At 46.7% G+C, this 22,240-nt stretch overlaps 2 protein-coding genes across 2 annotated transcripts; one reads left to right on the plus strand and one right to left on the minus strand.

The window, feature by feature from the left end:
- Positions 1 to 1,632: 1,632 nt before the first annotated feature.
- On the plus strand, positions 1,633 to 3,505 carry rdh14b (retinol dehydrogenase 14b). Its single transcript, XM_076272482.1, has 2 exons — positions 1,633 to 2,068; positions 2,732 to 3,505. Exons 1-2 carry the CDS (start codon positions 1,715 to 1,717, stop codon positions 3,347 to 3,349), a joined length of 972 nt encoding a protein of 323 aa, XP_076128597.1. The 5' UTR covers positions 1,633 to 1,714; the 3' UTR covers positions 3,350 to 3,505.
- Positions 3,506 to 6,679: 3,174 nt separating this feature from the next.
- LOC143109682 (brain-enriched guanylate kinase-associated protein) lies at positions 6,680 to 21,873 on the minus strand. Its single transcript, XM_076272481.1, has 7 exons — positions 21,803 to 21,873; positions 18,847 to 19,008; positions 13,097 to 13,163; positions 11,407 to 11,514; positions 10,581 to 10,661; positions 8,364 to 8,720; positions 6,680 to 8,291 (listed from the first exon to the last, which is right to left on the minus strand). Exons 1-7 carry the CDS (start codon positions 21,871 to 21,873, stop codon positions 6,870 to 6,872), a joined length of 2,268 nt encoding a protein of 755 aa, XP_076128596.1. The 3' UTR covers positions 6,680 to 6,869.
- Positions 21,874 to 22,240: the final 367 nt, after the last annotated feature.

Raw genomic sequence — 22,240 nt, forward strand, 5'->3', positions numbered from 1 at the left:
TCACATTGATCAGAGATTCCTAACGTTACTTCTTACTTTGCCTAAAATGTACAAACCAAAACTAGAACAACTTTGACCTCTGCATTATATAACCGGATAAATCATCCCCTGGTATGCGTATGACACAAATAATCATAATAATATTCAAATTCAATATTCAATAATCAATAATCAAAAAGCTTTTGATAAAAAGATAGCCTAGACAATTGAAATCCGAAACGATTCTGCTAATGTCACCTTTCATATTCAAAATCACATTTTTATGAGCATGAAATATATGAGCATATTTTCAGCTAAAAGCTAATTCATTGCAATTACATAATTTGTAAGTGTGCAAAGTTCCAAGTTCAAACTCTCTTAGCCATCTATGACTAACCTGACTCTCGCCAGATGAATTTCTTTCCGCCTAGCTCACTCACATTCATCTGGGATCGCTTCCGTTGGGAGTGATTTCGGCACCAGATTTTATGGTAGAGCCAATCAGGACGCAGAGCTGGAGTTTCATAGATGTGACGTAGCGGAGAAGCGACTGTGAGACTGTTTTGATTCAGACAACGCATCGAGGAAGCAAGCGTCACGGGTTGGCTTCGATGTGAGTGGTTGAAGTAGCACGTCAATAAAGATGACGGACAAGTGGCTAATCCAATCATATGCAAGGATTTTTGATAAGGCCTTCTTAAACACCTCTCCAATGGAGCGATCCCAGATGGATGAGTGGAGCTATAAAGCCTTCTGAAACACCTCTCCAATGGAGCGATCCCAGATGGATGAGTGGAGCTAGGCGGAACGAAATTCATCTGCTGAGAGTCAGGTTAATCTATGACTAGGCTACTTTGGATCACAAATGCAGTAAATCTGCCAGTGTTTTCATGACGTGCTTAGGATGGTTTCGGTTAAGAGGGACCACCGCTACTTAGCTAACAATGCATTCAGGAAACTGGGCCCAGTGCCATGGCCCCAAATAGTACAGTACGCATGTGTTTGGAAAATAGGCTCCCACTGGATTTTCATGTAAAATTTTTTATTTTTTTGCATATTTTGCTAGTATAGAGTCTAAGGAACAAGATTTTTTTGTCTTCACATTTTTACAATACATTTTTTAACAACGCTTTTCTTACTGGTTGAATGTGTTGAGTTGCTGGTATTTTATTCCGTTGTGAAAACTCTTCTTTCTTTACTCTATTCCAAGTAGACCTGGCCCACTCTACCTCAAGACTCTTCCTTGACTTTTGGAAGCCTGCCAAAACACCAGCACAATGGCAACAGCACACTCTACAGTCCACATCTTATTTTACCACTACAGCTGCTTACACTGAATCACTTTGCACTGCTCAGCATTTAGGCCACCTCCATGGACATACTGATATAGGCTAGCCTTGTTACTACTGCCTCCCCTGGAGCTACTAGTAGATTCTAATTTTCACAGCTATAATTATTTTTTTCTTAATTGTTATAAATATGTCCTTCCTTGTTTTGTATTTATTACATAGGCCTATAATGTGTAAGCTACTTAAGAAGAAATACATATTGTACACAAAATAGAGTTGTTTTATCCTCTGATTTGTTCTGCGCGCTAGCCTGTTAACATGTGACAGGCAGGAAGTGACGAACCACACATGCGCTTGCTCGACCAAAACAAAGCGGTGACAGAACTTGCTAGCTTTCACGCGGCGACTGTCTCATTTCTCTGGCGAGGAAATTTAGCACTGGCCTAATGTCAGCCGCGATTATTTTAACAGCTGTGCTCGGTGGCGGAGTTTTACTCATTGCACGCAGGATATTTTCGAAGCGCAAATCGGTGAAATTGCTTTGTTTCCCAACCGGAATGATGCGCGGAAAGACCATTATTGTGACTGGAGCAAACTGTGGCATTGGGAAAGCCACTGCCGCTGAACTGTTGAAACTTCAGGCCCGTGTGATCATGGCGTGTCGAGATCTGGGAAAGGCAGAGGAAGCAGCAGTGGAAATCAAGAAAACGGCTGGCCCTGACCAAGGAGAGGTTGTCATCAAGCATTTGGATTTGGCGTCCCTGAAGTCAGTTCACAGTTTCTGTGAAGAGATTATCAAGGTGAGCCTGAGACACTGACTTCTTTCAGCTAGCGCGTTGGTAAACTAAACAGTTTCAGTCTCAAGTTAAACACAAGCCTATTTATGAGGGGACCACGCATATTTTGACGCATATGTTGACCAGTTGATGTTTTGTAACTAAGGTCAATGCAGATTCAGAGTTGAACAGGCTGAATAGCTCCCCCCAGTGTTGAAGCTGAGGGGTCAATATTTAGGAGATTGTAGGAGAATGTAGGCTATATATTTCAAATCATCGTTATGGTTTCTTGCATGTACAATTTTCAGTGATAAATAAGCAATTGGCTAAGAATACACTAGGCAATTGCACAAATTAAGAAAAGAATCAAACTTCAAAACTTCATATGCATTACTATACTAATTAGATCCGGGTAGTATTGTGTATGCATAGAGCCGTAGGATTTTTCAAGGCTTCATGAATTTAATAGACGTTTTACATGTTTTTTGTTGTTGCTGTCATTGAGAAAATCCAACACAAACTGAGAATTGAGTTGGCATGAATGACTGAATAGCAATGAACCTCATTGGTCTCATAATTTTAATGTAAAATTGATTTATTCATTTGGAAGATGAAACTGAGATGTAAGTCAAAACATCATCTTATGAAGTAGCCTAATTCTCATTGATGTTTCTCTATCCTTGTCAGGAGGAGCCCAAGATCGATGTGCTCATCAACAATGCGGGCCTCTACCAGTGCCCCTACAGCAGGACCGAGGAAGGCTTCGAGATGCAGCTGGGTGTCAACCACCTCGGCCACTTCCTGCTCACTCACCTCCTCCTCGACCTCCTAAAGACGTCGGCGCCCAGTCGCATCGTGGTGGTATCCTCCAAGCTCTACAAGTACGGCCACATCAACTTTGACGACCTGAACAGCACCGTTGACTACAACAAAGCCTTCTGCTACAGCCAGAGCAAGCTGGCCAACCTGCTCTTTACCCGCGAGCTGGCTCGGCGGCTAGACGGCACAGACGTCACCGTCAACGCCCTCACCCCAGGCATCGTGAGGACCAACCTCGGCCGGCACGTCCGCATCCCGTTCTTGGCCAGGCCCCTGTTCAAGCTGGTCTCCTGGATGTTCTTCAAGAGCCCACTAGAGGGCGCTCAGACGCCACTCTACTTGGCTTGCTCGCCGGAGGTGGACGGCGTGACCGGGAAGTGCTTCGCCAACTGCGAGGAGGAGGTGCTGCAGCCGAAGGCCACCGACGACCAGGCGGCACACAGACTCTGGACCCTGAGCGAGGAGATGGTCGGACTGAGAAAGTGAGGCGTCCAGCCATCCGTCCACCACAAATCCTCGCCAGGCCACACACCTCTCGGACCATTTAGAGCCCAGCTGTAAGCACAGAGGCTTTGAGGAAAGTGGGAGTGTCCACTTCCGCCCATTTTCAAGACTTAACTACATATAAAGGGGATGATGATGCATTACATATTGTTGTGATTTAGTGATTTGATTTTAGCCTGGGTTTACTGCTGGGTCATTCTAAAGCAAATTATCATGTGCTGTAAATGAACAAAACGGACTCGATGCTCTGATAATACAGCACAACCCTCATTTTTTCATACTATATATAGATCTGTGAAATACCAGAAGCTGGTAGCTTTGATGCGAGTCTCTTGGAGTGTTTGAACTTGAACTGGACTGTTGAGAGGTGCTGTTGCAGCAGTATCGGATGCTGTAATTGAAATGGTGAATCTGGTCACATATTATTACTTATTTGTAAGGGTGCCAAAGAGTGCGTTTGTGAATTTGTTTGCGAATTACAGTTAAAAATAACTCCATCAGGTTGGTAGCGAGACGCACTGTTCTCTAAAAAAATCAAATGGCTCGCATGAATATTTTACAAGTACCCTCCAGAATAATCGGGATTCTCCTCCCGGCCTGCGATTGCCTCCCTTATCTCCGGCAGCTGTTGTACTAGTTCAGCTGTTGGCCACTCATAAATAATCGGAACTGGCCTCATGAATTATTAAACAGGGCTTCTAACGGCTCGTTCGGCATTAGGCCTAACCCGGTGTGTCTCAACACATTTAAAGTTTGCCTGTAACTTTGATTCATTTTAATAACACCACCCATCCGTGCTTCTGTAAAAAGGAGTTGCATGCTTTCCCATGTGACATGATCAAAGGGAAAGCGTCTTTGTATGTGAATGTGATGCTGCTACTGTTGCATTGTTCTCAGTTATTTTTAACTGGTTGAATAAAACGAGAGAGAGAGTGAGCAAAAGAATTAGGCTGTGGTCATGGTCTGCTGTACACATAGTTCTTTTGAAGCCCAGCACGCAATTGAAATTTCGCTCAAGTGTCCAGGGTTTTGCAGCAGGGGCTGCAGAGATGGCTTGTTTTCCTAGCTGATGTGCTCGAGTGGAGTGGTTTGAAGTGTAAATGCAGGTCCCGCTGTGTCTGGTGTGGGCCGGTGAAATGAAAGTGACATTGAGAGTCAGTGGGCAAAACGCTGAGCAGCCAGAGCAAAGCTGCGTCCCCCCTTTTGAGAAAGCAAAAATGAAAAAAAAAAAAAGTGTGCTGTTGTGAATTTTAACGTCATAGTCACCGACCATGCTGTCCAGTACAGTAACGCACAGAGACGAAGGAGCTCATTAACAGAGCTGGCGCTTCCTCCCCCACGCCCCCCTCCACCAGTCCGCCCCAAGTGAATTCAGTGGGGGCATTACTTTCTCTTGTTTTTGTGTTGCTTATCTGGACTGAAGCGGATTGATCCCTGTGCTGCGCATTAAGACTCCACACTGCTGTACTAGATTGCTCTCCCAGAGGACCCGTCGCCGTGCACTGCTCCAGTTTGGGTGTAAACAAGCCCCAGTGCTCCACAGATTCCATCCAACACTTAATTATACAGCCAAGTCTGATTCTGAAACTTGTGTGTTTGTGTGCGTGCGTGCATGCGTGCGTACGTGTGTGTTTGGAGTGGCATGCCCCAGGAAGTCTGCTGAGCACCGCCAAAATGAGATGAGAGGGCTATGTCGGCATGGAGAGAGAGAGAGAGAGAGGACAGAACAACACTTTGGTGCAGAGACAGCCATCTTGCGCTGTCTTGTGCTTTATTGGGTAGAGAAACATACATCAGAAATATAGAGTCATGCATCATGGTGTCAGTAGAAATGAGCTCCCAGCTGATCGAGGAGAAAGGAGAGGGAGGGAGTTTGGGGGGGGGGGATTGTTGGGGGAAGAGTCTTGAGGTAGAGTGGGCCAGGACTACTTGGAATAGAGTAAAGAAAGAAGAGTTTTCACAACGGAATAAAATACCAGCAACTCAACACATTCAACCAGTAAGAAAAAAAATCGCATCAAAACAACTTACAGGTTTCGTCCAGGTAATAATAATAATAAAAACATCAAGTCAATTTTTTTTTTTGATACCACAATTCATCAAATTAAGCTGAAATGTCCATCAGTGAACCAGAATTAGAGTTCTTATTCCACGTCTAGATTTCATTTAAAGTTAACCCTTGATATAGGCCAGTATAGCAGATAGTAAATTAAATTAAACAATTCTGTGCACAAACATACAACACTTGACAAACCATAGTAGTCTTTCTTGATTACCTGAAAAATACCTCATTGATTCACATTCAAGGCAAAATGCTTTTTGTTGTTTTCAGTTAGATTACTAAGAGAAATGGAATAATAATGGTCAGCTTAAACGTTGTCTGTGACTCGCTTATCTTCAGTAAGGCTCTTGTGGAAATTGATTCAGATTACCAGCAGCCAGCACATACAAATACTCTTTTATTTGACTTCTAGGTCTCCACCGCCTCTGTTGGTCTTAGCCTTTTCTATTTGATTATGAATATAATTACCACAGTTTATATTAGTCTAGGTTATTTTCCTAAGGGCTGAGGGGCTCTTTGAAAGAAAAATAATAATATTCGATCCCATACAACATTTAGTGATATTAATATACTTGTTTTGTTCAGTGCAGCTATGGTTAAAATATAGTTGTAATATATCCATCATCGAAATGACTTTTTTACATTTTTACAGATACCTCTACTACATCACAAGTCTCAAAGTAATGTTACATAGCAATTTAACGGGTGTGTATTAAATGTGACACACCTTTGTTAACATGAAATAAATAAGTTGTAATAAGTTGGGCTGTGTTGTTGTCCCGGATATATGTCATGACTGAAAAAAACACCATAATGTGTCTTTATAATGGTCTTGCATTGCAGTAGCAATGCAATGCTGCTAGGTCATTGGGTGGGAGGGTCATAAGAACAGGTGGACCTGAACTAAGCTGGGAGAGATTCAGCTGTAGAAGGGATGAGGAGTACCTGATGCTGAGCCTACTCCTCTCCTTAAGACCTTTTAGATCAGTCCAAAAGCTGTGCGTGAACAGAGTTACAGACCCGGAATACATTCATGAATAGTTACAAAAATACTGCAACAGAGAAAGAGAGGAAGAAGAAAAGTGGAAAAGAGGGAGAGATAAATAGAGAGAGAGAGGGAGAAAGTAAGGAAAGTGGTGAGAGAGGGATATGAGGAGAGAAAAACAGACGCAGAGCGAGAGATACAGAGAGAGGGAGACTGAGGAAGAGAGAGGGGAAAAGATAGCATGAAAAGAGAGAAAGAGAGAGAGAGAGAGACTGAGAACCTTTTGTGCCACAGTCTGCCCTTAGACTTTCCTGACTCAGCAGCAGAGCATTCCCCTCCATCTTATCACCCTCGGCCCCCTTGGCGTCTAACCCGCTCTGAGCTCCACACTCACTCACTCTCCACTAAAAACCCAGTGGGAGGAGGAGGGAGCGCTCCGCTCCGGGCCGTCCACCTCAGTTGAGCAGCGTCCCGTACAGCTGGGCCTTGGTCAGGCTGTCCTTGCGGGTGAGCCCCAGGGTCCCAAATTTTTGGTACTGTTGATGCGGCTGGGCGGACGAGGGCCGTGGGGTGACCCTTTGCGGCGAGCTGCCGTGGCCGACGGCGGTCATGGCGGCGTGTCCAGCGTGCACGCCGTGTCCGTGCATCTCGGCCTGATACATCTGCAGCTCGTGCTCGCCGGCCATGTCCAGCGCGCCCTGCATGTGCAGCGACTCGGTGGAGCTGTTGGGGCTCACGTCCACGTACTCGGCCGCCTCAGGACCACCGCCGCCACCGCCGCCACCGCCACTCCCGGCCACAGACGCTGGCCCCCCGAGGCCTTCCATGTCCTTGGAGCTGCCGCCCGAGTGGTAGAGGCTGTGCTCGGACTCCTCCTGGCTGTCGTCCTTGGCGGCGCGGTAGAGCTGCGCCTGGCTGTGCGCCTGCCGCATGCCAGCACCCCCACCCCCACCTCCAGGGCTGCACTCGGGGCTGGGCGAGGAGAAGCAGATGGGGTCGACGCTGGCGGTGCCGATCAGGTGGCGGTGGTGCTGTTGTTGTTGTTGTTGTTGTTGTTGTTGCTGTTGGTGGTGGTGGTGGTAGACGTCGGTGGTGCCCTCCTGGAAGCTGCTGTAGAGCGGGCCCAGGCGGATCTTGGCCGGCCGCACGGAGAAGTGCTGCTCGGAGAAGCTGTAGGGCGAGGCGCGGCCGGGGCTGCTGCGGTAGGCGTGCGCCGCTGCCGTGTTCAGGTCGTCCACGCTCAGCTGCCGCCAGCGGCCGATCATCAGCTCCTCGTCCTCCTCCGCGTCCTCCTCCTCCTCCTCCTCGTCGGGCGGCAACGCGCTGCTGCGCCGGCTGTCGCCGTACGCGGCCACGCTCGGCGAGGACGACGGCGGCAGCGGCTCGTACGGCTCGCTGTAGCACGACGACATCGTCCGGCTATAGACGGGCGAGCCGCCGCTTCCTCCTCCTCCTCCTCCTCCGCCGCCGTTTTGGCTGTGGAGGCTGAGCTCCTGCTGGAAGCCGTGCGGTGCCGCTGAGAAGGCGCCGGGGCTGTCGCGCTCCCACGACGAGTCGCTCTTGTGCTCGTAGTCGGCGCCGGCGTCGCGCCAGTCCATGTAGAGGGTGGCGTGGTGGTGGCGCGAGGACGGCGAGGACGCGCCGCTGCTCAGCGGACCCTGGCCCTTGCCGCCGATGCCGCCGCCGCCGTCAGAACCCCCGCCGCCGCTGAAGCTCGAGTACGAGCTGGAGCCGCCGCCGAGCGACGGCACGCCGAACTTGCCGCCGAAGTGCTCCTGCTGGCCGAAGGGCCCCGGCGACATTCCGCGGAGGTCGCCCTCGTCCGGGTTGCTGTCGGTGGAGTTCTGCGGTCCGTAGAGCTGCGCCACATGCTGCCTCTGCAGCTGCAGCTGCTGCTGCGATACGGCGCCACCAACGCCAACGGCAACGCCGCCGCCGCCGATGACAACGCTGCCGTGGACGTCCATGCTGGGCCGGCGCTCGCGCCTCCGCTCGTCCGGGCAGTAGAGCGCCGTGTCGCTGCTGTACAGGTCAGACTTGTAGGTGCCCCCGCGCAGCCCCAGCCCCACGCCCAGCCGCTCGCCCACGCTGCTGCCCACGCTGCCCATGCTGCTGCCCAGCAGGAAGGCCTGCTCCTGGGGCTGCGGGCTGGGCGAGCGGGACGCCTGGCTGCTGCTGCAGGCCTCGTCCGGCTTCTCCAGCACCTTGGCGATGACCGAGGTGGGCACCGAGTCCGAGTACGGCGAGTGGCACAGCGGGGCGGTCTCCATGTGCACGCTCACGCGCTCCTGGAAATCAGCAGGCAGCTGAGGGAGAGAGAGAGAGAGAGAGAGAACAGCAAGAAGTGAAATGATGAAGATAGGAGAAAAATGAGCACAAGAGGAAAAGACAAAGAGAGAAGGAGGTGTGTGAAGGAGGTGTGTGAAGGATGTGTGTGAAGGAGGTGTGTGAAGGAGGTGTGTGAAGGAGGTGTGTGAAGGATGTGTGTGAAGGAGGTGTGAGAAGGAGGTGTGTGAAGGAGGTGTGAGAAGGAGGTGTGTGAAGGAGGTGTGTGAAGGAGGTGTGTGAAGGATGTGTGTGAAGGAGGTGTGGAAGAGAAAGAGAAAGCAATAGGACCTTGGCATATTGATTCAGTAGTTTCAGTTACACATTTGGAAGTCACATTAGAATATATAAGGAATACACATAAGGAATAAAACATCAGTATTTTACACAAAAGTGGAAAAAAGAAAAGTGTCCCTGCCACTGAAAAGGTCTCTCTCTCTCTCATAGAGACCTTGGTGTGAAGCTCTTTTGAGATGTACTGTACTTCCACAGGTTTCAGTGTGTGCACAGTGACACAACATTAGGCCTGAATCCTCTTAACATCACATCCTCGCTTTACTTGTCAGATCGCTCACCATAGCAACAACAAGAAGTAAACTGCAACTAATTCCAAAGGGAACATAGCTAATTATAGTCTTATGCCAACAACAGGAGCTAGTTCCAGAGAAAATGATTTCATATGAAAGCCAGCAACGCTAGGTAAATGTTAAGCATGGCTTGCCACAACTTTAAAAATAAAATGAAATATAAGTAACATTTATGGAAGGGATGATTTCAAATGTTGCTGGTACCAAAATTTAAATGTGTTCTGAATTTCTAATGGCCATCTGGCTGTGTTGAGGAACATATCTCATAGACCCACGCAATCTATGTCTTCTTTTATTCACACCTTGTGTGTATAATTTAACAATCCACCTGTTTCTTTTCTTCATGGTCGAAGGTCGGAAACTATGAGGGAAATAAATCGCTATTATCTAATAGTATAACGAGGCCTGATGAGTTATATCTCAATGGATGTGCCAAAACACAGACACTGCACAGAAATATATACGTATGTTCATATTTATCTGTATATTTCTCAAATGCCAGGCAGGATGCCAGTTTAAATCCTCTGTTATACCACCAAGGACTGGCACAGCGCCCGCAACTAATGCAGTGAGCAGCAGCACCAGGCTGTGTTGGCGTTAGTGCGTCTCATCAATGCCCAGGCAAGCTGGCTACTTTAAAGAAACACATGATGCTTTTGGCGAACGAGACAGGGACCTTCGCGATCATCAGCTCTACATTTTTATGCCTCCCGCCTGATGCATTATTCATTCGGCCCCATCAACAAGCTGTCACCCATCCATCAGGAGTGCCATGCGTCTTCTCAGACGAGTTTCAATGGGCAAGTTCAATGTCACTCTGTAATTCATTTGCTCATTCGCAAGAGACTACAAGAGAGTATCTGTGTCTCTGAGATATATTGTGAGAGATGATTATGCCATTGTTAAGTTGTTTCATCTCCGAGCTGCAGAAAGTGGTGATTACGCATTACCCTGTGGTTAATCCACAAACTTCTGAACAGTCTCACACTCTGCTTTTTTAAGGACAGTGAAGAGGTGACAGGAAATGAGTGGGAGAGAGAGAGAGATGGGGAGTGGGTTCAGGAAATTTGAAGCTGGGGCCTCGAGTATCCGAATAGGCGCTTGACATGTCATTATAATACTGTATATCCTCTAGTCTTGTATACTGGCTAGTAAATATCCGCAGGTGTCACAGTAAAAGATGATGCCTGATCTCACCCCCTTCATAGCCCCCCCCCCCTCCTCCTCCTGAGCTGATGGACGGACGAGACTCACCTCAGAGAGCTGGGTCCTGTAGTGGGACTTGCTGCACTGCAGGAGCTGAGCAGCCAGGTTGCAGTCCTTTCGGTAGAGGTCCTGCAATCCCCCAAAGCAGGAAACAGGAAAGAGACAGGTGGGACAGCAGCCCCCTCTGTGATCATCGCTAATTTATCATGCCATTCAGCCACAAGCAATCTGTCACCCAGGCTATGGTAATACTGTGGTGTGTGTGTGTGTCTTTCTCTGTATGTGTGTGTGTGTGTGTGTGAGATAATTTGTGTAGATGGGGGCTGTGGTGTGTGTGTGTGTGTGTGTGTGTGTGTGTGTGCGTGACTGTGTGTTGGTTTTTGTATGGACTGCGGCTGTGGTATATGTGTGTGCATGTTTGTGTGTGTGTGTGTACGTGTGTGTGTTCAGGGGGTGATAACAAGACAGATTCCTGGGGCTGGCTTCACATGTTTTCTGTTTCATGGCCACAGTGTGCCTGTGGTTTCATGTAATTAAAAGGAGCTGGGGGATTCATCAATACAAGGCGCCCCACATGATGGTGTGTTCAGTAGAACAAGTACAGCTAAACAAATAAACTTGGCTCATGTTGATGAGAACCTCTGTTGCTTCTGTGTGATAGATGTATTGTAACAAGTAGGACTATATATATATATATACACAGGCACATATAGGACTGTATATATATACGTATGTAAATAATCATGACCATCACCCACACACAAAAGGAGAGAGAGGGAGCAGGGAAGACAACAGAGGAGAGATGAAGAGAAAGAGAGAGAAAGAGACAGATGGAGAGAGAGAGAGAGAGGTTGTAGGGAGAGAAAGGCTTTACATTGTCCTCTCGTAGTTTCTCGATGGTCATCTTTGCCTCCATGAGGTGGTTATTAAGGACGATGATCTCTCGGCTTAGCGCTCGCTTCTCGTCGTCATGGTGCTGAGACTGAGGGGAGGAGAGGGGAAAGAGAAGGGGTGGTGGTGAGTGTGTGTGTGTGCGTGCGTGCGTGCGTGTGTGTGTATGTAGGATTGGGGGGTCGGGGGGTGGGGGGGCGGCACTTCGACACCGGCTCTGAACACAACGCCGTCAGCACTTTTCTGCTTGAGCCTCCCTGGCACTGCAGAGCTGCCTCTGAACTCACCCTTCATCCTCACCCTCCTCATCCTCGTCCTCTCACAGAAAGCGCCTGCGTCCCGTCGTGCCTAATGGCTAAATGGATTTACCTTAATTATTCAAATGAACTCCTCATTATTTGGATTGAAGCGGCTCTCGTGGAGTCCGTCAGGCGTAACGGGGCAGCAGAATGAGATGTCACTCGTTTCCAAAGCGCTTTTACACGTGAGCGGGCAGGAACAGTGGCGACAGGGTAGGAAACGTGCGCGAGACAGACACACACACACACACACTCAAGTACTTACACACACATAGTGACCACTCTCACTGTCTCACTCAAAGACAGCTTGATTGATGAGACGCACACGCCGGAACCTCAAATATCTATTCTAGAAACTTCCATCGTCCTCATCTTCCCCCACCTCCCCCTCCTTCACCACGCGGACATGAACCAATGAATATCAAATACTCCCAAACCACACAGACATCCCACCCCATTACAATCTCACCACACACACAGGGAAAAACAAAACATATAAGCAAACACCCCATTACGTACGTATGTCACATGCTTGCTCTGACACCTTAATAACCCCATTAGCTTAATGCACTCCAAGCAACTCCGAGGGGCACGCAAGCACATCCAACGACATGCCTGGAACATGCGCGCAAAATAATCAACAGTACTAATATGCTCCAAATGAAGATGGCTAATTGCACCCCATGGAGTGTGCGGCAGCGCCAGCCATGACACATGAGAGACGCTAGCATGGTCCCAGGGACAATAGACTTCCTGCCTCGTCTGCCACAGGAGGGGGGGGGTAGAGAGGCAGTGGAGGAGGGCTGTTATTAGTGTCAGTTTGCCCCGGGGTGGGCCGCGTCGGTATTCAGATTCATGCGTGGACCCATCTCATCTCATCCCTCACACACACACACACACACACACACACACCCAGCCATCGCTCACCCAGTCAGTGTGTTTACTCGTGGTCGCACCTAATCGCGCATACAGGGATGGATGGGCTCCCAGACGGGTGGACGGGCCCGAACAGAGATGGACGGACGTGGACACAGGATAGATGTGGGACTTTGTATGCATAGTCACGTACGTGTTACTTTCGATCATCTGTCTACCCTCTCTCTTCCTTTCGTATATACACAGTATACATACACACACACACATACACGCACGCACACACGCATGCACACACACACACGCACACACACACGCGCGCACGCACGCACACACACACACACACACACACACAGACACACCCAACTCACCCACAACCCCCCCCCTCACACACACACACACACACACTTTCCCTGTCTCTCTAACTCACCCACAAACACACACACACACACACACCTAGGCACCTAATAAAGTGGTTATGTTACTACTTCATGAACTCACCGTCCTGTGGATCTTGTCCTCCAGGTCCTGGTTGATCCTCTGGAGAGCCGAGTAGCTACTCTGTATTCTGTGGAGGTAAAACACAAACACACACACACACACACACACACACACACACAGACACACACACACACACACACACAGGCTGGTTAGTACTTGCTCGCACACACCATCAATCCGCCTCTTCATTACTGGAGCAGAGGCCACCTTTATTCCCTGCAGTGGCAAATCCCTGTGCAAAGCCTAAAGCGCTACAGTTCACCAGCAGCGTACCTCTGCCACCATGCCACTCTAACCCTGAGCATAGCGCCTGGATTAGGGCCAGCGCCACTCTAACCCTGAGCATAGCGCCTGGATTAGGGCCAGCTCCAGACAAATAGAAAAACTCCACAATAAAAAAAAAGACACAGTTTGAACTCCTACTGCTTCCACCATTACTGTAAGTGTGATTCGTAGTAGCCATAGCCAGAATTGTAAATGTCCAAGGCGTGGATGAAAAGTAGTGGAATATTTAAGCCCACCATATTCAGTCATTAGCTGTAGCTCCCGGCGCGAGCATTGTGCTACACTTGGCAAATCATGTTGTACAAGAAACCATGCCAGTGAAGCATGTATGCTCTGATTGCTCGGAAATTCAGTGATGAGATGGTGAGATTAAGAGTGGCAATAGCGTGATCTAAATAGCAGGGTTGGTCATAAAAATAATCAGGGAGCCCTATATGATAAAGTATAGACCATTACCCATTCATTTCAGTTTATAATGGCTTGGAAGTAAAGTACAGTTTAGTCTACACTATGTATGTAGCTGCAGAGATGCTATAGCTTCTCCTCAGTAACCACACACACACACACACACACACATACAGACACACACACACACACATACAGTATTTGAAGTCCTATGCCAGTATTCCCATCTGTGTTTTGAACCCTAAGTGTAATGAGCACTTACACTTCTGTGGATCCTCCAACTAGAATCTCAAAAAGCTAATAATGAAGAATAGTGTGTGTCTCAAAACAACAAAGCCAAATCCAAACACCACACACACAGACAAATTCAGTGTGTTAATAAACCTATGAAATAAATGCCTATATATGTAGACTTACGTAACTAGATACTGATGGCTCCAAGGCATATTTAGAGGTTAAAACATCTTTTGGCTAATATATAATTTGTCCTATAGCTATTTCGGTCATGTACAACAATTAAGAATGTATGTATGCAGTAAATTACCAGGGCTAGAAGTTATGATAATGTCTTCACATACATTCCCTTCTCTCATTCCATCAAGTGCTTAAAAGGTTCACATGAATAAAACCTCATTCTGTAAATGGCATACTGTGTTATCAGTCATGCATTAAGACTTTAGAGATGGATCATTACAAATGGATCCTTACCCTGAACACTGAGCTCCCTTTTAGATTCAGTCATTCTAGACATGCTTTCATCCAGCACGACGCACAGTGAAAGCGATATGGCCCTCAACTCCCTGGACACTGAACGCGTGACTTTGAAGTCGCTAGACCCAGACTCTAATAGTTAAGGAACGGGAGAGCTCGGCTATTAGGGTGCTAAAGATCTGAGATTTTGAGAAGATATCTTCGTGCAACCTCAACTTATCAAAGTAGTGAACCTCTTTTCAGTGTGTGCCACAAGGGGAGAGGTTAGAGGTCAGTGAACTGAACAAAATCAAATGTTAATGTGCAATAATGGGACATCATGGGCAATAATGGGACTATTTATGTTTTATTTCTTCTGATACAGTATTTCATACTGATACATTGACTGGATGCTTGTACAATGTGTGTGGCTGTGTGTGTATGGTGTGTGTGTGAGTGAGTAAGGGACCGTTCGTTATTTATAAACGGGGTCACCGGAGGGATTTTGAGTGCGTCAATCAAAAGTTGCATGACCCTCCCTTGCCTGCAAGAAAATTTTCAACGACCCTCTAGCAGTCTTTTCAAAAAAGACATGACCCTCCCCGGCCAATTGTCGATACTTTCCGCCCACGTTGTAAAACACATCGACCACGCTTTTAAGCGCTATGAAAACACATCGACTTAAGCTATCGTTCTAAACTCACCCTCTGCTTTCTGATCTTACACATCACACTTCACCAAGATGGTGGCCATTTCAGTAGATTTACTCACTAACATTGTTGTGGAAACACAATAAGCATGGAAACTAAATGCACACTTCCTGCAACTGCATTAGCCTACTTGAAATAAGTTACTCCTCTAGTAAGTATTCACATGAAATAAAACAATAAAACATTGAGACCATTCAACAAAGCACACTGGGTAATAACAAATTCAACACATGAACTTGTTGCTATTGACTCGTCTCTAGGCTTCCTCAGTCATTGTAAAGCTGCCGAAGCTGAACATTATCCAAAACTCAATTTCTCAGACGAGCGTCAATTTGGGAGCTTGCACTCCTTCCTTCTCAAATGACTTGAAAAGGCCGTTTGCACAATTTCACAAATAATCACAGGGACCGAAAAATACCTAACATGCCAACTTTTTCCGGGTTTAGGCCTATCATTTTAACTTTTCCCCGCTGTCTTGCCGTTTTAATATTTTCCCGTAGAATATCCCATATTACTAGGCCTACTCTCATAGTCCTGCATTCTGGCCTGTCTCTGTGTTGTCCTGTTGTTACCCCTTGCCCTTCCAAAGAAACAGATGTATTCAAATCATCGTTTTGCTTGCTTGAATGCGAACTCAGAGTGATGTTAACCTACAGTAGGCCTATTTAAGTTAACGACGTGGTTGTCGTGAGAGCACGATTCATTGGCGCTTGCAGTGTTTGGCTGTAGGCTAGGTATGTCTACGTGCGCACCTGCCAGGCTAAGAGCCAAAGAAATCCCCCTGTATATAAGTATATAAGTTGGCCTACCATAACTTACCAACTCTAGACTGTAGACCATAAACTGGCTATTGTATGACCAATGTATTTGTTCAACTTTATGAAGCAGAATTACGCACTGCTACTTGGAACGTAACACATTTTTGTTGGCAGGAGAGAGAATGACAGCGATTAACAAATTGCACTTGTTGCTGGTTACCAATAAATAGGGCCTACTATATATTTTTTGCAAACAACAAAAACAGAAAGGATGGAGACAGCAAAGCTAGAGATGGGCAGGAACAAGGTCAATTGGTAGAGATGCTTGTCAAAACGTTAGGAGCTGGATGTGTGGATAAGTAGGCTATGCTTTATAAGCATGCACACTGTTTAAAGTTAGGCTAGGCTACACGGTAAATTATAAGTAAACCAAAGTTAAATAGCTTTTTTAGGGTTGGATAAAGTTGACCAAATGGATATAGGCTGTTAGGCGTGAATAAAGTAGGCTACTTTGTTGCTCCAACCCTTCCAATGTTAATGGGGACGGATGTTGACATTTTCCGTATTTTGCGTGAGAAACCCGGGAATTATTTTCATTGTTCAATGTTGACAGAGCTATGGAATGAAAGAGAACGTTATGGTGACAGAAATCAACAATCAAACAAGCCACTTTGATTTTTTGCTGTTTTCATTAATACAAAAGATGGGTGACCCCCCTCCTAGACAAAAAAAGTTAGGTGACCCTCCCCTCAGCAAAGAATAAAAAGACATGACCCTCCCCTATTTTCCTCCGGTGACCCCGTTTATAAATAACGAACGGTCCCTAAGTGTTTTGTTTTTTACTATTTATTACTGTTCTTTACATGTAGACAGTGTATGAGTGGAACTGTGTGTTTGATTATTTATTATTGTCTTAAAGGAACACTATGCAAGATTTTCACCTTTAAAGTATAGTATAAAGTATATATACTTTTTTGATCCCGTGAGGGAAATTTGGTCTCTGCATTTAACGAAGCCAATTTGTTGGTAAATGAACTTGTAATAGGCGAATCGTTCATCTAGCATAGCTATACAGCATAGACGTAGCGAGTCACTATCGAGAAAACCAGCAATGCAACTTTAAGAACGGTGGCCAAATAAATCTTGCGAGAATTGTGAAACATTATCTTGTCAGTAGATATAGCTCTTTGGATATAGTTTTTGCCTGTTGTTAATCCTTCACCTCCACAACAAAAGCATTTTCATTGTGTACAGGGGGGATAAGTCATGAGAAGTTTACTATTTACAACAGCAAAGTAAAATATAAATATACTGTGACTTGTAGAGGGAGTGCTACAGTCTCCAAAAATACCTAAACCTGCATAGTGTAAGATTCAGGCACATTTAAGATTTTGAGGCTCTTGAAAAAAATCTAAATGTTCATAGTCCACATCTCAAACCATCTATATAGTATACAGCACTGGACATGCCAGGTCTAAACTAATGGATATTGTCAAGTAGGACCTTGAGCTGAGAGTCTTTCATGGTGTCCGGCAGCCATCTCCTTGCTACACCTCTTGTGTGATGTTGCTCAGTCAATGTCACCATATTGCTGCCTGTGTCTTGATCATAGGCATAACATGAGTGTGGAGTGGGGGATGGGGGGCAAATCCCTCCAATAATCAAAAGTGGCCAATGCAACCCTCCCAATAATCATATCATTGTAATGAATGAAACTCTTATAGAGTATGATGAAGTGTTGGGCTCAATTTTGCCGCTGGTCTTGATGGTGTCGGCTACTCTTCCTGCTCTCCTGGCTTTTCAATCTACTAATCAAGCCTTGCTTAGAGATGGCCCCAAAGACCATAATGCACTGCTGTAGAGTAGATCACAGTAGTCATCATACACTCAAAACTTCATCTCAACCCGGATTCCGGCTCTGGTATAAGGGCTGTGCTCTTGGGTCCAGAACCTATTACGTTTCCCTGCTCTTCACACCACTGTTGTTTCTCAGTACAGTTATTTCCTGTGTATTAGCCACATTGTGTATAAACCGCAGGGCAGTGTTTATGCAAGTAAAAAAAAACCAAACAAACAAACATATTAATACCATATTAACTGCCCCCATGTATTAACCTAATAGCTGAAGAAATTTTGCAAAATCAATGTATAATAGTTGGGAAATTACGGTGAACTGAACTCTCCCCCATCACCTCCCCAACCACTTTTCCTCTCCCTCTATGTTTCTTTCGTCAGAAACACCTGATCGCTAGAACCTCTTTTGTCTATGTCTGCTGTGTTTCTCTGACTACCATCTGGTCTTAACTCAACCCCCTGATTATTCTATCTTCTCCTTCTCCTGGCTTCCTATTGGTCGCTCCATCTTCCACTTCTAACCACTGCGTGCAGTGCAGTGCCGCTCCTTGTTGAGCTTGTCAAAGTTACTGTTTCCTGTAATGCTCTCCACCTCCACCATGCTGTGCCCCTTTTCTCTCCATCCACCACCACCACCCTGACTCACTGGCGCATTTCTCTGTGAAGATAGATGTCCAGATGTCTCTTTCCTTAACATTTAGTAACATTATTGCCAAAGCTCAAATACATAGACACACATAGAAGGGCAAATATGTTGAACAGAAATGGAAAATGAAGTACTGTAAGACAATAAGATGAAGCAACAAAAAAGACAATGCTAACAGTCTATAATTAATTTCTTTGATTAATTTCTAATTATCTATCCATCCTCCACAACCTACAACCTCATTCAGTGAACACCTTCAATTCCCTCCCTCTTTCTCCTCCCTCTACTTTTCCCTGTATTTCTCTCTTCTCTTCCTCCATCTTTCTCTCCATCCTCCTCTCCAATCTCCACCCCCCCACCCCCGTGCCCCCCCCCCCCCCCCCCCCACTCCCCCTGACTCACCGGCGCAGTTTCTCGGTGAACTTGTCCAGCTCCTCCTGGGCGCGGCGCAGCTCCGTCTCCAGGTACTGGCGGGTGGAGTCGAACTCGCTCTGCAGCAGCTCCAGCTTGTGGGTGGTGTAGGCCAGACGCTTCCGCAGGTCCTCCTTCTGCTCCTGCAGCGAGCTGCAAAAAGCAGAGGATGCGTGTGGGGGGGAGGAGGAACACAGGAAACCAGACAGAGAGAAAGAGGGAGAGAGTGAGAGAGAGAGAGAGAGTGGGAGAGTGAAAGAGAGAGGAAGAGAGAGACAGAGAGTGGGAGAGAGGAAGAGAGAGAGAGAGGGAGAGAGAGAGAGATAGAGAAATAAAGAGAGAGAGAGCGAGAGAGAGAGAGAGAGAGAGAGAGAGAGAGAGAGAGGAAGAGAGAGTGTCTAGAGATGGAGTCTCGACACAGAAGGCTACAAAAGGTTAACTTCCTGCTGGTTGGTTGAATACTGATGAATGTTTGCCTCCACTCCACACTGCTGATGTGCACCGTATTCCACGGCATATACCTAACTGCTATATAACTCCCACCACCATCTACCAGCACTGCTTCATGGAACAGCTACGGCTCAAGAGTTGAACTACAAGTAATAAGTCATAAAAATCATATACAGTTGTTAAAGTTGTATGCATAAAAAATGGTAGTGTTACCTGCCAGAAATTACCAGTGACCTGTGAAAGTATTATGTATAATCATTATAGTATATCATTATAATTAATATCACATTTTATTTTAAGGGTTGGCTGCCTATGAAATTTTTTTTCACCCCTCAGCCTCATGTCAAAACATCCTTGCGCATAAGTATTTATCAATGACAGGGTTAATCACCGGGTCACATGATATCAATATCTTCAAAAGGAAAAAAAGAAAGGCAATATAATTAACAAACCCCCCCCCCCAGATGAAGTGGGATGACAATAACCCAATACGTGTGGTGGAGATGATGGATGGATGGATGGAGAGTCAACAGACGACAGGAAGGAGAGTGTGAAAGTTATTGAAGGATGAGAAGCAGAGCGCGGGGGCTAATGGGGGGTGGGAGGGTCCTGATGAAAAGGAGAGAACAGGGTGGGGGTGGGGGGGTAATGGGGGGTGGGAGGGTCCTGATGAAAAGGAGAGAACAGGGTGGGGGTGGGGGGGTAATGGGTAATGGCTGTCTATTGACATCAACATAACAGATAGCGTGGGGCACCCTGGGTTACTGTGCTGTCTCCGCTCTAAGTAATAGTGTGATAAATACACACACACAAACACACACACACACACACACACACACACACACACACACACACACACACACACACATGCACATATGCCCTGGGACACACATGGGTATTCACATACACAAACAGATAAACATACAGATACACATTAAGAATGAGAATGAGAAAACATACATACAAACACACCATATATACCCACATAGAGACACATGCTATGTATGTATGAACATGTTCATGTACAGTACACACACACACACACACACAGACAGACACACACACTCCCCTCTTATTATTCCATGCCCTGAGGGAGCCAAAGAGAGCTGTCCTGCTGGGATGTGTGTTTTTCTCTCCAAGATGACGTATGGGTGCAAATTAAATGGATATGGAGATCAATCAGGTCCCACTCATATGCGCTTTGATGGGTCCATTAATACACCCACACACACAGAATTATAAAATACAAACAGACAGACAGACTTACTCACTCATACAAACCTGCACACACACACACACACACACACACACACACACACACACACGCACACAAACACACATTATTTAGTCAATCTGAATACTCCCACCTCCACCATAAAGCAATCCTAACCTTATCGACTGCTGTCCTACTTCCTCCAGTGAGCCTCTGATACAACACCACAGATGGGAAGATGACCTTGTAATGACAGCACATGGTGCATTCACCCGTTGTAAACTCAACTCACACTAGCAGAAGCAGATCTGAACTGTAAGCATCCTGCTAAACTACAGTACCACACCAGATTTCCTGGGCAAGAGAGATATATACTTTATGACATATCTGTGAGCCAATTTGAAAATCGCTTGTGTACTTACACTTACACACTTACACCCCCCTTCATCATGTTTTTGTTTTCCTCCTTTGTTTACAGCGCTTACACCATCTTGTTCTAGATATTTTTTTCTTTTGTTAAATGTATCCTATCACCACCTCCATATAGCACTGGTTCTTCTTCATTCTTTCTGTCTTTCTTTCTTTCTTGTCGTCATTCTTGGAGCGGCTTTGATGTTTTAATTAGACCACCACCTTTGGCTCTGTGACTCACCAGCCTCCACTGGCGCCGCAGATGGAAGAGAGAGAGAGAGAGAGAGAGCACTGGATGTGGAGTAGTAATGTGATGAGAGGTTTGCTGCTTGCCCAGGTAAACACACACACACACACATACACACACACACAGATAAATACCTCACACACGATCACAATCTCTCTCTCTCTTTCACACACATACTGTACACACACACACACACTCGCACAGATAGACTCACGCACACAGAGACAACACTTGGCCACACACCTACACTGTCTCTCTCTCTCTCTCTCTCTCTCTCTCTCTCTCACACACACACACAGGCGACGGTGCAGGACACGACACACACACACATAAAAAAAACGACCTTCTGAAGCCTGACTCATCCAACCGCAGCTTCAGTTCACTGTGTGATGGCGGAGCTGGAGCTGGAGCTGGAGATGGGGAGGGAGAGATGAGATGGCCTGAGCACAGAGTGCTCTGATGTGTTGATGGCCTTCATGTCAGATTGGAGTGGATTGATCCCACACGAACCCAGTGGGCGGACAAATTAGAGGAATAATAAAAAAAACAAACACATTTTCTACTTATCCGTCTCTCAGTTTGTCATTCTTTCTCTCTCTCTCTCTCTCTCTCTCTCTTTCTCGTACCTTTTCTTCTGATGCTTCCATCCATTGCGGGAGGTTTTGAGCGCGGTTTTCCCGATGTAGATCTTCTTCATGGTGCCCCCTTATCTGCTTTTTCGCCTGCTCGCTCGCATGTGTTCCTTCGATTTTCTCTCTCTCCTCTCTGCAGGCCCCCCCAGGTCTTCCTCCTCTTCCTCCTCCTCTATGCTTTTCTCCCTTCTTCCCTCTCTCCACTCCTCCTCTCTCTTCTCTTCCACCCTCTCCGACCCCAACCCCTGCTCCTCTCGCTGGCGGTCCCTGCAGGTGGGATCTTATTCCCGGGGGAGGGTGTTCGTGTTTGCTGGTGGCGCCCGGGGGAGGAGGGAGCTGTCTACCTGCGTAGAGCCTGCTGACGGAGCACGGGGAACAGGCCGCTTGGTTCTGCTGATTAGAACGCCGCCGACGCCAACCGTGCCGTGCCAC

The sequence above is a fragment of the Alosa pseudoharengus genome, unplaced genomic scaffold, assembly GCF_046254945.1.
Source record: "Alosa pseudoharengus isolate Yale_2024_CS ecotype anadromous, Long Island Sound unplaced genomic scaffold, YU_APseudo_1.1 YU_APseudo_1.1_scf_7, whole genome shotgun sequence".
Classification (NCBI taxonomy): domain Eukaryota; kingdom Metazoa; phylum Chordata; class Actinopteri; order Clupeiformes; family Clupeidae; genus Alosa; species Alosa pseudoharengus.